The sequence below is a fragment of the Panulirus ornatus genome, chromosome 47 (genome assembly GCF_036320965.1).
Source record: "Panulirus ornatus isolate Po-2019 chromosome 47, ASM3632096v1, whole genome shotgun sequence".
NCBI lineage: Eukaryota > Metazoa > Arthropoda > Malacostraca > Decapoda > Palinuridae > Panulirus > Panulirus ornatus.
The window spans coordinates 22,495,036-22,511,757 of NC_092270.1; the positions used below are offsets into that span (position 1 = coordinate 22,495,036).

The following is a 16,722-nucleotide window of genomic DNA, read 5'->3' on the forward strand; positions in this document are numbered from 1 at the left end:
TTCTTCCTCCCCACAGCAGGGGAGGCACTGGCCTGATAATCCCCACGATAGGGAAGGCTCTGACTACGCCCTTCCCACGGCAGGGGAGACTCTGGCTCCGGCCTCCACACGGCAAGGGAGACTCTGGCTCAGGCCTCCCCACGGCTGGGGAGACTCTGGCTCCGGCCTCCCCACGGCTGGGGTCCGGCCAAGGCTGAAGAAAGCCGTGATAAGCTTCCCAGTTCATTGTGTACATCCGACCATCCTGCCTCCTCCAGTGTGTCCCAGTGTGCACCTTGACCACAGTCCTCACTTACTCCCCGTCCACCACGTTCACTTGTGTTGACCTACTGACTTTATGTTGAATTTATGAACGTTCTTATATTTACCTCCTGACCTTACGTGTACCCCCCTACCCCTCCCATATGTACTTATATTTACCTCCTGACCTTACGTGTACCCCTACCCCTCCCATATGTACTTATATTTACCTCCTGACCTTACGTGTACCCCTACCCCTCCCATATGTACTTATATTTACCTCCTGACCTTACGTGTACCCCTACCCCTCCCATATGTACTTATATTTACCTCCTGACCTTACGTGTACCCCCCTACCCCTCCCATATGTACTTATATTTACCTCCTGACCTTACGTGTACCCCTACCCCTCCCATATGTACTTATATTTACCTCCTGACCTTACGTGTACCCCCCTACCCCTCCCATATGTACTTATATTTACCTCCTGACCTTACGTATACCTACCTCCCATATGTACTTATATTTACCTCCTGACCTTACGTATACCTACCTCCCATATGTACTTATATTAACTTCCTGATCTTATGTATACGCCCCATATGTACTTATATTTACTTCCTAACCTTACATATACTTAATTACGTACTTAAATGTACATATGTCAACCATGCAGTTCTGGACCTTAACCTAACCTAACCTAACCTAACCCATGATGACCTTGAACTCTGCATGACAACTGTGATTGACCTATACTCTGCATGACAACTGGTAACATCCACATATACTTTCCTCACGTCTGACGTGTATGTGGGTGTGTGTGTGTGTGTGTGTGGGTGTGTGTGTGTGGGTGGGTGTGTGTGTGTGTGTGTGTGTGTGTTTGTCAGGAAGGACGAAGGTTTGCCTTCCTTGTGTTACCTCCATCCTGTCACAATCATAACATACTGTGGATGGCTCAGTATGTCACATCTGGTCACGTTATTGTAACACTTCACCACATCATACTGAGGAGTGGTAGTTCAGTGTACCAATGGGTAGTACATAGTCGTGTGGTACATGATCGTATTCAGGGCTCGCACCGTCCTACTCAAGGGTCGTACCGTCCTGTTCAAGGGTCGTACCGCCGTGTTCAAGGGTCATACCGTCCTACTCAAGGGTCGTACCGTCCTGCTCAAGGGTCGTACCGTCCTGCTCAAGGGTCGTACCGTCCTACTCAAGGGTCTCACCGCCCTGTTCAAGGGTCGTACCGCCCTGTTCAAGGGTCGTACCGCCGTGTTCAAGGGTCATACCGTCCTGTTCAAGGGTCGTACCGTCCTGATCAAGGGTCGTACCGTCCTGGCCAACATGCATCGTCAGTAAGGACAAGGACAGAGTTTCCCAACCTGCTGTACATGTACATGTGTGGTACATAGAGTGGTACTTGAGCGATGGTATGTATGTACTACCAGTACTGAAGTTGTTCTGGCCAATCATCTGCTTCGAATCGTGCGCCAAGTGCCCTGGTGTCCCTCTGGTGGCCAGTACGTCAACTACACCTGAAGACGTGCAGTTGTGGCAGTGTTGGAGCTGTAGTCTCTACCCGTTGTCTTCCATTATTGATCTCCAGTTATCCTCATCATCAGTAAGTTATGAACCGGCAGACTGTATACTTAAGTGTGTAAGTGTGTTTACCTGAAGGCTGGACGTAGTATAAGTAAGGTTTTCATAAGTTTATACGACAAATAAACCTTAAGTTTACAACGATCGTGTGACGTTACCAAGGGTCATGCATGGCTACTCTTCCTCAAGGATTTTCCATATTGTCTCGTCTTTTCTCAGGTCTCGCAGTATCGGAAGTTCATATCTAATAATTGTTCATTGTTCACTACGTTATATATTTCGTTATAACAGTACGAAGAATGACTAACTTGTTCACCGGAACAAACATGACACTTTCATATACATACGTATAGACCCGTGGCTCGCTACTGAGGTTCATGATATAAAGTGTTATGCTTGATGAAGAAGACTGGCAAGCACTACAGTCAGGCTGGCAAGCACTACAGTCAGGCTGGCAAACACTACAGTCAGGCTGGCAAGCACTACAGTCAGGCTGGCAAGCACTACAGTCAGGCTGGCAAACACTACAGTCAGGCTGGCAAGCACTACAGTCAGGCTGGCAAACACTACAGTCAGGCTGGCAAACACTACAGTCAGGCTGGCAAACACTACAGTCAGGCTGGCAAGCGCTACAGTCAGGCTGGCAAACACTACAGTCAGGCTGGCAAACACTACAGTCAGGCTGGCAAACACTACAGTCAGGCTGGCAAGCACTACAGTCAGGCTGGCAAACACTACAGTCAGGCTGGCAAGCACTACAGTCAGGCTGGCAAGCGCTACAGTCAGGCTGGCAAACACTACAGTCAGGCTGGCAAACAATACAGTCAGGCTGGCAAGCACTACAGTCAGGCTGGCAAGCGCTACAGTCAGGCTGGCAAACACTACAGTCAGGCTGGCAAACACTACAGTCAGGCTGGCAAGCACTACAGTCAGGCTGGCAAGCGCTACAGTCAGGCTGGCAAACACTACAGTCAGGCTGGCAAACACTACAGTCAGGCTGGCAAACACTACAGTCAGGCTGGCAGGCACTACAGTCAGTTCCACACATCGTAATACCAGATTGTTAGAGAAGTGTAATGACCCAACGCTTTGACTTGGCTCTTGCATCGATGATCCTGTTATTTGCAAAGTAAATTCGACCTTACGATTACATGATCAGTGTAGCGTTAAAGACATGTAGTATGTTTTCATGTTTGTGTTTATCTTAGATACTCCTGATGTTTGTACATGTGTGGATCGTGCAAACAATGGTGAACAATTGTTTACCTTGATATGTTTGTCTGGTTATGTCCAGGGAGACAGACGGGGTGTGCCACCCGAGTGTGTTCTCCCTCACCCACAGGGCGACTGACAGGGTGAGGGGCTCTCCTCCCTTCATGTATTATCATTATCAATAATGAGGGAGAGAGGAAGAAAACGTAGAAGGGTTTCTCCTCCAGTGTTCAGTCGTCAGCTGGTGATGTGACCTGCTGGAGGTGGTACAAGGCTATGATGTGGTAGACAACGTGTGTGGTGGAGGTGGTACAAGGCTGTGATGTGGTAGACAACATGTGTGGTGGAGGTGTTACATGGCTATGATGTGGTAGACAACGTGTGTGGTGGAGATGGTACAAGGCTATGATGTGGTAGACAACGTGTGTGGTGGAGGTGGTACAAGGCTATGATGTGGTAGACAACGTGTGTGGTGGAGGTGGTACAAGGCTATGATGTGGTAGACAACATGTGTGGTGGAGGTGTTACATGGCTATGATGTGGTAGACAACGTGTGTGGTGGAGGTGTTACATGGCTATGATGTGGTAGACAACATGTGTGGTGGAGGTGTTACATGGCTATGATGTGGTAGACAACGTGTGTGGTGGAGGTGTTACATGGCTATGATGTGGTAGACAATGTGTGTGGTGGAGGTGGTACAAGGCTATGATGTGGTAGACAATGTGTGTGGTGGAGGTGGTACAAGGCTATGATGTGGTAGACAACGTGTGTGGTGGAGGTGGTACAAGGCTATGATGTGGTAGACAATGTGTGTGGTGGAGGTGGTACATGGCTATGATGTGGTAGACAACGTGTGTGGTGGAGGTGGTACAAGGCTATGATGTGGTAGACAACGTGTGTGGTGGAGGTGGTACAAGGCTATGATGTGGTAGACAATGTGTGTGGTGGAGGTGGTACAAGGCTATGATGTGGTAGACAATGTTTGTGGTGGAGGTGGTACAAGGCTATGATGTGGTAGACAATGTGTGTGGTGGAGGTGGTACATGGTTATGATGTGGTAGAGAACGTATGTAACACAGCGTTATCACAGGAAACGATAAGATAGTGTTAAGATGATCAAGATAACAATGACATAATGTTATCATAATGCCAGATAGTTGTACCATTGTCTTATCTTCAGTAAAATATATCTTTAATGTGACGTCATCAGAACCTGAGATAATATTCTGTTATTATACTGGGCATCAGAGATAAGCTAATATATGTGGTGATAAGATCATTATATATCATTATAGCTGTAGTATGAAGTGCTATAATAGCTATAGTATTATAGATGTAGTATTATGGACGTAGTATTAGGTACTACGATAGACGTAGTATTAGGTACTACGATAGCTGTAGTATTAGGTACTACGATAGCTGTAGTATTAGGTACTACGATAGCTGTAGTATTAGGTACTACGATAGCTGTAGTATTAGGTAGCATCATAGCCATAGTATTAGGCAGTACTGAGAGGAAGCCATCATGTCTCACTAAGGTTAAGACAACACCAGCTGGTGAGGGTCACCACCTGGTTGTTACCAGACCTCTTTACGATAGCCTGAGGCAGGCAGGTGTGGGGGAGGCAGGCAGGTGTGGGGAGGGAGGGAGGCAGGTGTGGGAGAGGGAGGGAGGCAGGTGTGGGGGAGGGAGGGAGGCAGGTGTAGGAGAGGGAGTGAGGCAGGTGTGGGGGAGGGAGGGAGGCAGCCTCACACAGACCCGTGTCTAATAAGGTTCAGGCAACGTATGGCCCACCTTTCGTCTCCGTGGGTTGGATGGGCCGGCCTGGCAGCTGGCCTGATACCAGACTTACTGCTTGACATCATCCAAGCCGAGGACCTCAGCAGTGACTTCACCAGGGGTGCCATTAAGGGCGTCACCTCACAGGCACTCCTGTTCACTAACTACACCGTCCTCGTTTAGTCCTGGCAATGGGTCGTCCCGGGCCTAACGTAAGTCACGGTCGACAACAGCAGAGGCTCACGATCCGATACAGCAAGCGTCCTCCATCCAGGAAGAACAGATAGGACGCCCCAGGCGAGTGGCTGTTTCCGCTCTCGCTCACAACACTTTGTGGCTGATTGCTTCACCACTTGGAGTCGACATGTGTCGTAGTGTGCTGACAACACCACTCCCGCCTGACTCCTCTCTCCTGTCAGGCTGACAGCGACCAAACCATAAAGAAGCAACAGGAGATATTAACCCTGGTGTCAGCTGCTGACGTCACGTCTGTGTACAACTGGTCATGAGAACACCAGATACACATGTATCACGATTCATGACTCATGTATCACTCACCACGATTCATGACTCATGTATCACTCACCACGATTCATGACTCATGTATCACTCACCACGATTCATGACTCATGTATCACTCACCACGATTCATGACTCATGTATCACTCACCACGATTCATGACTCATGTATCACATGTAAACCCCGTGGTGAGGGACAAGTCAAAATTCATCATTACGTGAGGATCATTGTAATTGTTGTGAGGAAACTATAACTGTTGTGATGTAGTCTGACATTTGTGAGTCTTCTTAACCAGAGTTAAGGCGTAGGATTCCCTCCATATTACACATGATTCTCCTTGTGAGCATGACTTGGTTATTGATATTTTCCACGACGTCCCTATCCACTGGCAGGACTCTGGAGTGAGGTCGACTGATGGGATCTGGAACTGGAAAACTGGAAATGTTCGAGGAACACAACGTGTTACACTGAGTTTAAGATGAATGACAGCAAGAACTGAAGCCACACTTCAGCCAGTTCAATGTGATGTTTTGCCTCAACTTCCATAGATCAATATAAAGGTTCGAGCAGGACTTGTACCAGTCAAGTGGGTCACCTGACGGTGAAGAACCTTGTGCTGAGCCAGGTACACAAGATGAAGACCCAGGCTCACGGTTCCAATATTCCCCACTGGAAGACAGAAGTGCCCCTGGCGTAAGGGGTCTTCCTCAGCCTGAGCTGGTGCTGAGCTCAGCTTTCTCCGAGGATCGATGTGTCTCCTCCCTACTGGGCCACCCACAACCTGCAGATGGGGAGTTCACGGCTGACCACACACAACCAACTGTGTCAAGACCACATTCTACAACTACTGGACGCTTGTGATAAACAGTTGTCTTGATGCAAGGTTGTAGATCGACGGCATAGGTTGTAGGCGACCAACCACTGCTGTTGTACCGTCAGAACAACCTTCTCTCGCTCGAGAACTATCACTGTGGTGTGGCTCATGTGGTTCCTTGATCAATTCATCACAACTTGTGGTCATATGGGGCGTCTGGAGGCTCGCCAGCAGGTGATCAGGAAAGTTGGAAGACTCACTCCAGAGAAGGACCTGGTCAGAGACCTGGACCCCCACCAGGTCCTGGTCAGAGACCTGGATCCCCACCAGGTCCTGGTCAGAGACCTGGATCCCCACCAGGTCCTAGTCAGAGACCTGGACCCCCACCAAGTCCTGGTCAGAGACCTGGATCCCCACCAGGTCCTGGTCAGAGACCTGGATCCCCACCAGGTCCTGCTCAGAGACCTGGATCCCCACCAGGACCTGGTCAGAGACCTGGATCCCCACCAGGTCCTGGTCAGAGACCTGGATCCCCACCAGGTCCTGGTCAGAGACCTGGATCCCCACCAGGTCCTGGTCAGAGACCTGGATCCCCACCAGGTCCTGGTCAGAGACCTGGATCCCCACCAGGTCCTGGTCAGAGACCTGAATCCCCACCAGGTCCTGCTCAGAGACCTGGATCCCCACCAGGACCTGGTCAGAGACCTGGATCCCCACCAGGTCCTGGTCAGAGACCTGGATCCCCACCAGGTCCTGGTCAGAGACCTGGATCCCCACCAGGTCCTGGTCAGAGACCTGGATCCCCACCAGGTCCTGGTCAGAGACCTGAATCCCCACCAGGACCTGGGAACGTCAGTATTGTGGTGGCCAAGTGTTCAGTAGTTAGTTTATCCTGTGGCCGTGCAACACCTCAGTGTTACACCTGACCGACCCAGGTGTTTAGAACAAGTGTCTCCCGCGAGGCTGGACAGGTCTGAGCACACACCTGTCATGTTCTGCTGTCCACCTCACACACCTGTCATGTTCTGCTGTCCTCCTCACACACCTGTCATGTTCTGCTGTCCTCCTCACACACCTGTCATGTTCTGCTGTCCTCACACACCTGTCATGTTCTGCTGTCCTCCTCACACACCTGTCATGTTCTGCTGTCCTCACACACCTGTCATGTTCTGCTGTCCACCTCACACACCTGTCATGTTCTGCTGTCCTCCTCACACACCTGTCATGTTCTGCTGTCCTCACACACCTGTCATTCGTGAAACGTGATAAGAATATCTGTATCTTAGAATGATATTGTCGCAATTATCATCGTAATCATTATCATTGTTATCATTACTGATCTTTATCATCGGTATCATCATTATTATTATCATTATCACTAATATCACTGCTATCATTAGTACAACATATGATAAGATATACTGAGTGGTGTAGTCTGCTGCAGTGATCACAGTGAGTGGGATAGTCTGCTGCAGTGATCACAGTGAGTGGGGTAGTCTGCTGCAGTGATCACAGTGAGTGGGGTAGTCTGCTGCAGTGATCACAGTGAGTGGGGTAGTCTGCTGCAGTGACCAATAACCACTTCTCGTCTTCCACAGGTATGCCCAAGACCGACCACCACATTGTACCACACTGTACCACCACCAACACGTCCGCCACCACACACGTTACTCCCAAGTAAGTAAGTCATCACAAACACCATACCAAATGTACCTCTTTTCTATGTCTTCATATATATATATATATATATATATATATATATATATATATATATATATATATATATATATATATATATATATATATATATATATATATATATATATATATCATGTTCTTTAGCCACGCGTCCAATTTATGGATACCAGACGCACGCACACAGTACCTGCCAGGTACCATATCAGTAGGTTCCAGGTACCTGACGGCCCAGGTACCAGGGGCCTGACACACAATACCTGACTGACGAAGGTACAACAACTACGTATCAAACATTTCGTAATTGCATCCAATTACTGCCACTCCTCCTGACTGCTTAACCTTTAAAATATTTCCTTTTTCAATTTTGGGCAATGATGATAACATGGGTGTACTGTTGTCACCCGTCACCCGTCAGGACGGGGTACCTGTACCTGTCACCCGTCAGGACGGGGTACCTGTACCTGTCACCCGTCAGGAGGGGGTACCTGTCACCCGTCACCCGTCAGGACGGGGTACCTGTACCCGTCACCCGTCAGGACGGGGTACCTGTACCTGTCATCCGTCAGGACGGGGTACCTGTACCTGTCACCCGTCAGGAGGGGGTACCTCTACCCGTCACCCGTTAGGACGGGGTACCTGTCACCCGTCACCCGTCAGGACGGGGTACCTCTACCCGTCACCCGTCAGGACGGGGTACCTGTACCCGTCACCCATCAGGACGGGGTACCTGTACCTGTCACCCGTCATGACGGGGTACCTGTACCTGTCACCCGTCAGGACGGGGTACCTGTACCCGTCACCAATCAGGACGGGGTACCTGTACCCGTCACCCGTCAGGACGGGGTACCTGTACCCGTCACCCATCAGGACGGGGTACCTGTACCTGTCACCCGTCAGGACGGGGTACCTGTACCCGTCACCCGTTAGGACGGGGTACCTGTCACCCGTCACCCGTCAGGACGGGGTACCTCTACCCGTCACCCGTCAGCCCCGGTACCTGTACCCGTCACCCGTCAGGACGGGGTACCTGTACCTGTCACCCGTCAGGACGGGGTACCTGTACCTGTCACCCGTCAGGACGGGGTAAGCTGGACTTGCCTCTGTCGCTCTGTTTGCGTCACTTCCGGAAAACCTCGAGATACAAGACTGGAGACTGGTGGGCCTCCTGCTGGAGACTGGTGGGCCTCCTGCTGGAGACTGGTGGGCCTCCTGCTGGAGACTGGTGGGCCTCCTGCTGGAGACTGGTGGGCCTCCTGCTGGAGACTGGTGGGCCTCCTGCTGGAGACAGGTGGGCCTCCTGCTGGAGACTGGTGGGCCTCCTGCTGGAGACTGGTGGGCCTCCTGCTGGAGACTGGTGGGCCTCCTGCTGGAGACTGGTGGGCCTCCTGCTGGAGACTGGTGGGCCTCCTGCTGGAGACTGGTGGGCCTCCTGCTGGTGACTAGTGGGCCTCCTGCTGGTGACTAGTGGGCACATTGCACTACGGTGATGTAATGTAGTGTCAGCTGCTTCCCTTCCTCTTCTGTGTGGTTGTTATTATCCAGTTCTCGAGTCACACCGTTATAAGTCAGGTTCGTACCGTCTGCTGGAGGGAATGTGTCCACATCTTACCTTTCATGAAACTCAATCATCCACGAATCATCCATCATCTCTCAGTGTTCATCCACGAATCATCCATCATCTCTCTACAATGTTCTAAGTTCAGTTTCTGTTATTATTCAGTTGAATATTGTAGGCATGTATTACCTTTCTGGTTGTTAATGATAAGAATAGAAAAATGGTCAAAACAGATGTATGGATGTGAGAATGGCAGACAGTAGCTGTGTTACCATATTGGCATACAACAGTTGTATCAGACGACTTCATCAGATAGACACGGTTCACAGTTGCTGGCAGGTTGTAATATTATCTCCCAGCAACACACACACACACACACACACACACACACACACACACACACACACACACACACACACACACACACACAGCTCACTCCTGTGGCGTCAACATTTTGATATCTGGAACCCATCAGTCGACACCAAGTCCAACTTTGGCCAAACTTGTGTGAATTCAAGTCAGCAAAGTTTGGGGTTATCTAAAGTGAGAGACCAACAGTTTCTTGTTGTCTTTAGTTCTCTCTAATGTTGGCCGTGAACCAACGCACCAGGACTGGTTCATATGAACCATCACACCAGGACTGGTTCATATGAACCATCACACCAGGACTGGTTCATATGAACCATCACACCAGGACTGGTTCATATGAACCATCACACCAGGACTGGTTCATATGAGCCATCACACCAGGACTGGTTCATATGAACCATCACACCAGGACTGGTTCATATGAACCATCACACCAGGACTGGTTCATATGAACCATCACACCAAGACTGGTTCAAATGAACCATCACACCAGGACTGGTTCATATGAACCATCACACCAGGACTGGTTCAAATGAACCATCGTATTGATATAACAGGAAGGAGGTGCAAGAGGAACGTGGGTAAAGGTTGACCACTTGTGAACACCACCAGATACTGTACTAATATACAAGGATGATCATTATCTTCACATCAAGATAAAATAAATGTTTCAGTCGTGTGTGTTATCAGCCAACACTCCTGCCTCAAGCAGAAATTTATTGTCACAAAGTAATGAAGCTTCTACGTTTTCTATTTCACAGTTCAGCCCTAGTAAAATCCATTTCATAAAGGATAGCCAACTTTTTCCTGTTCATGCTTTCCTCTAAATCATCCTAGGTAGTGTACTTTATTCATGGTGTTTCTGTTCATTTCTCTCGCCCATCTCCCTTGCTGGCCGTTGAACCGGAGGGAGAGGTGGCGGGGGAGATGTCTTTTGCATGTTTCCACCACAGTGAAGATTGTGATTGTAGATAATCTCGTCACATGTGGACCACCAGGTGTCCTGTTGTTTGTCCTTCCCATGTCCCCACGACCTGCCATCCACCACACGAAGGTAGCCCCACACAGCCCCGCCAGACCAAGGTCTGTCAACTCCATACCTGCCACAGTAAGTCCCTTCTCACCCATCATCATTACAACATTTTTCCACATCCGCCTTCCTACCTTAAGGCCAACCAACACATCTATAATGCCTTCCACATTCATCCCCAACAAACCAAACCTTTCCACATGTATCATCACCACTCCACCTTCCACCTCACCATCGTTGTCCACACTATCGTGAGCAGCACCTCTGACCACCACCACCACCTCCCAGGTGTCCTCTACATCCACGCCAGCTACACCCAGGCTGCACACATCCACACCCAGGCTGCACACACCCACACACTGCCACACCCAGGCTGCACACACCCACACACTGCCACACCCAGGCTACACACACCCACACCACCACACACTGCCACACCCAGGCCCTGCATAGCACCCTAGATACCCACTACAGTAACCCCTCCCACACCAGGAACATCAGAACAACCACTACACTTTCCGTAATCACCCTCACCACATCCAGGCCCTCTATCCCCCACCACACAAAGACCCCTCACCACATCCAGGCCTTCTATCCCCCACCACACAAAGACCCCTCACCACATCCAGGCCCTCTATCCCCCACCACACAAAGACCCCTCACCACATCCAGGCCTTCTATCCCCCACCACACAAAGACCCCTCACCACATCCAGGCCTTCTATCCCCCACCACACAAAGACCCCTCACCACATCCAGGCCTTCTATCCCCCACCACACAAAGACCCCTCACCACATCCAGGCCCTCTATCCCCCACCACACAAAGACCCCTCACAATAACTTCCTGCCGTATGGAACCCCTTCATACTTGCACTACAAAGTCCCCCCACGTGCGACCCTCCCACATTGTTTACACATTAACCCACCAAACAAAGGTTCTGTCTGCCACTCCTGGGGGACTCCACGCCACAGCCACACTCACGTTATCCACTCCTGTATCACCAAGATCCTGTAGCTCCCCACGCCCACGTTGTGTCGTCCCCAACACACACACACACACACACACACACACACTACATCGTGGACGAGTGTATGAAGAACGTGAAACTATTGACGGAGTCCTTCACACTTGCCTCCACCAGACCAATTATCTTCCACACTCACCCCAACGATCCCAGAGCCGTCCACACTCACCACCAACACGCGAACGTCCCTCACACTAACCCATCACCACACCAGAGCCCTCAACACGATCATGGCCACACCAGAGCCCTCAACACGATCATGGCCACACCAGAGCCCTCAACACGATCATGGCCACACCAGAGCCCTCAACACGATCATGGCCACACCAGAGCCCTCAACACGATCATGGCCACACCAGAGCCCTCAACACGATCATGGCCACACCAGAGCCCTCAACACGATCATGGCCACACCAGAGCCCTCAACACGATCATGGCCACACCAGAGCCCTCAACACGATCATGGCCACACCAGAGCCCTCAACACGATCATGGCCACACCAGAGCCCTCAACATGATCATGGCCACACCAGAGCCCTCAACACGATCATGGCCACACCAGAGCTCTCAACACGATCATGGCCACACCAGAGCCCTCAACACGATCATGGCCACACCAGAGCCCTCAACACGATCATGGCCACACCAGAGCCCTCAACACGATCATGGCCACACCAGAGCCCTCAACACGATCATGGCCACACCAGAGCCCTCTACACGATCATGGCCATACCAGAGCCCTCAACACGATCATGGCCACACCAGAGCCCTCAACACGATCATGGCCACACCAGAGCCCTCAACACGATCATGGCCACACCAGAGCCCTCAACACGATCATGGCCACACCAGAGCCCTCAACACGACCATGGCCACACCAGAGCCCTCAATACGACCATGGCCACACCAGAGCCCTCAACACGACCATGGCCACTCCTGAGCCCTCAATACGACCATGGCCACACCAGATCCCTCAACACGATCATGGCCACACCAGAGCCCTCAACACGACCATGGCCACACCAGAGCCCTCAACACGACCATGACCACACCAGAGCCCTCAACACGACCATGGCCACACCAGAGCCCTCAATACGACCATGGCCACACCAGAGCCCTCAACACGACCATGGCCACTCCTGAGCCCTCAATACGACCATGGCCACACCAGATCCCTCAACACGATCATGGCCACACCAGAGCCCTCAACACGACCATGGCCACACCAGAGCCCTCAACACGACCATGACCACACCAGAGCCCTCAATACGACCATGGCCACACCAGAGCCCTCTACACAACCATGACCACACCAGAGCCCTCAATACGACAATGGCCACACCAGAGCCCTCAATACGACAATGGCCACACCAGAGCCCTCAATACGACCATGACCACACCAGAGCCCTCTCCACAACCATGGCCCCTCCACGTCCATGTTGACCTAACCTGACCTTACACAAGTGACCCTCAACATATAAACATATACTTCATCTTCACTCACGATGTTGAAGTCACCACACTAACACTGGCCACAACATCACAACATCCAGGTCCTGTACATCCAGCCCCACACCACAGCTGACCCTGTACACCCAGCCCCACACCACAGCTGACCCTGTACATCCAGCCCCACACCACAGCTGACCCTGTACATCCAGCCCCACACCACAGCTGACCCTGTCCACCCAGCCCCACACCACAGCTGACCCTGTACATCCAGCCCCACACCACAGCTGACCCTGTACATCCAGCCCCACACCACAGCTGACCCTGTACATCCAGCCCCACACCACAGCTGACCCTGTACATCCAGCCCCACACCACAGCTGACCCTGTCCACCCAGCCCCACACCACAGCTGACCCTGTACATCCAGCCCCACACCACAGCTGACCCTGTACATCCAGCCCCACACCACAGCTGACCCTGTACACCCAGCCCCACACCACAGCTGACCCTGTACATCCAGCCCCACACCACAGCTGACCCTGTACACCCAGCCCCACACCACAGCTGACCCTGTACACCCAGCCCCACACCACAGCTGACCCTGTCCACCCAGCCCCACACCACAGCTGACCCTGTACATCCAGCGCCACACCACAGCTGACCCTGTACATCCAGCCCCACACCACAGCTGACCCTGTACACCCAGCCCCACACCACAGCTGACCCTGTACATCCAGCCCCACACCACAGCTGACCCTGTACACCCAGCCCCACACCACAGCTGACCCTGTACATCCAGCCCCACACCACAGCTGACCCTGTACATCCAGCCCCACACCACAGCTGACCCTGTACACCCAGCCCCACACCACAGCTGACCCTGTACATCCAGCCCCACACCACAGCTGACCCTGTACATCCAGCCCCACACCACAGCTGACCCTGTACATCCAGCCCCACACCACAGCTGACCCTGTACATCCAGCCCCACACCACAGCTGACCCTGTACACCCAGCCCCACACCACAGCTGACCCTGTACATCCAGCCCCACACCACAGCTGACCCTGTACATCCAGCCCCACACCACAGCTGACCCTGTACATCCAGCCCCACACCACAGCTGACCCTGTACATCCAGCCCCACACCACAGCTGACCCTGTACACCCAGCCCCACACCACAGCTGACCCTGTACATCCAGCCCCACACCACAGCTGACCCTGTACATCCAGCCCCACACCACAGCTGACCCTGTACACCCAGCCCCACACCACAGCTGACCCTGTACATCCAGCCCCACACCACAGCTGACCCTGTACATCCAGCCCCACACCACAGCTGACCCTGTACACCCAACATGTCAGACCCCGAGACACACACCACACATCCCAACCTTCACCAACCCCCGGCCCTCCAACCTTCCCACTGACACCATAACCTCACAACCCACCCAAGACCCTCCCTCCACACACCAGCCCACCCAAGACCCTCCCTCCACACACCAGTCCACCCAAGACCCTCCCTCCACACACCAGCCCACCCAAGACCCTCCCTCCACACACCAGCCCACCCAAGACTCTCCCTCCACACACCAGCCCACCCAAGACCCTCCCTCCACACACCAGCCCACCTAAGACCCTCCCTCCACACACCAGCCCACCCAAGACTCTCCCTCCACACACCAGTCCACCCAAGACCCTCCCTCCACACACCAGCCCACCCAAGACCCTCCCTCCACACACCAGCCCACCCAAGACCCTCCCTCCACACACCAGTCCCACCCAAGACCCTCCCTCCACACACCAGCCCACCCAAGACCCTCCCTCCACACACCAGTCCACCCAAGACCCTCCCTCCACACACCAGCCCACCCAAAACCCTCCCTCCACACACCAGCCCACCCAAGACCTTCCCTCCACACACCAGCCCACCCAAAACCCTCCCTCCACACACCAGCCCACCCAAGACCCTCCCTCCACACACCAGTCCACCCAAGACCCTCCCTCCACACACCAGTCCACCCAAGACCCTCCCTCCACACACCAGCCCACCCAAGACCCTCCCTCCACACACCAGTCCACCCAAGACCCTCCCTCCACACACCAGCCCACCCAAGACCCTCCCTCCACACACCAGCCCACCCAAGACCCTTCCTCCACACACCAGCCCACCCAAGACCCTCCCTCCACACACCAGCCCACCCAAGACCCTCCCTCCACACACCAGCCCACCCAAGACCCTCCCTCCACACACCAGCCCACCCAAGACCCTTCCTCCACACACCAGCCCACCCAAGACCTTCCCTCCACACACCAGCCCACCCAAGACCCTCCCTCCACACACCAGCCCACCCTAGCAGACCCAGGACCCCCCCCCCCCCGGGGTGCCCCGTGTGTCAGCGTGGTAATAAGCCATCAGCTGCTGACAGCCAGGCCAAGGCTGTCAGACGCATCCCCCCCACCCCCCCACCCGGGGGTGAAAGCCAATAATATCCGATTTAATTATAAACAAGTAATGACGTCACTGGCTCAGAGGCTGTGTGTGTGTGTGTGTGTGTGTATGTGTGTGTGTGTGTGTGTGTGTGTGTGTGTGTGTGTGTGTATGTGTGTGTGTGTGTGTGTGTGTGTGTGTGTGTAACCCACGGTCCTTACATCACTGAAGCAAATTATTTCACATCCTGACTCCACCATCAACTGTCATGCTAAGAACGTGTAATACTGGCACTCCCTCCTTCCTTCATTTTCCCTCCACCCTCCCTCCATCTCTACCCTCTATCCTCCCTCCTCTCTCTCCACCTACCCTCCCTTAATCCCCTCCCTACCCCTCCCTCTCCACTGTCTTGTTAAAGAAATGCTTAAGTCCTCTGTTCCACACCCTCCCTCCCACACCCTCCCTCCCACACCCTACCTCCCACACCCTCCCTCCCACACCCTCCCTCCCACACCTTCCCTCCCACACCTTCCCTCCCACACCCTCCCTCCCACACCCTCCCTCCCACTTGTACCTGACTCTTGCCCTCCCACACCTTCCCTCCCACACCTTCCCTCCCACACCCTCCCTTCCACACCCTCCCTCCCAGTGTGCCTGACGGACAGACCAAACACAAGTGATACTCCCTCCTTCTTACCACCATCACCAGCCCTCCCCACTCCATCACCACCTCCCACACCTTCCTCCCACACCCTCCCATCTCCCCACACCTCCCCACTTCCCTCCACTCTTGCCCTCACCACACCTCCCTCCCACCACCTCTCCTCCACACACCCCACCTCCCACCACTCTCCCCACCACCCACCCTCCCCCCACACCCCCCACCCCACCTTCCCCACCACTCTCCCCCCACACATCACCCACTCTCCCTACCCTCCCCACTTCCCCACACAGCCTCCCCACCCACACCCTCCCTCCCAGTGTCTCCCCGACCAAA

General features: G+C 53.0%; 1 protein-coding gene across 1 annotated transcript in view; it reads left to right on the forward strand.

Moving 5' to 3' along the window:
- Positions 1 to 1,810: 1,810 nt before the first annotated feature.
- The window catches only part of LOC139763678 (uncharacterized), a 79,005-nt gene continuing 64,093 nt past the window's right edge, over positions 1,811 to 16,722 (forward strand). The window contains 2 exon segments of the mRNA XM_071689983.1: positions 1,811 to 1,861; positions 7,765 to 7,843. Of these exon segments, the coding sequence (XP_071546084.1) occupies positions 7,767 to 7,843 (77 nt within the window). The 5' untranslated portion in view covers positions 1,811 to 1,861; positions 7,765 to 7,766.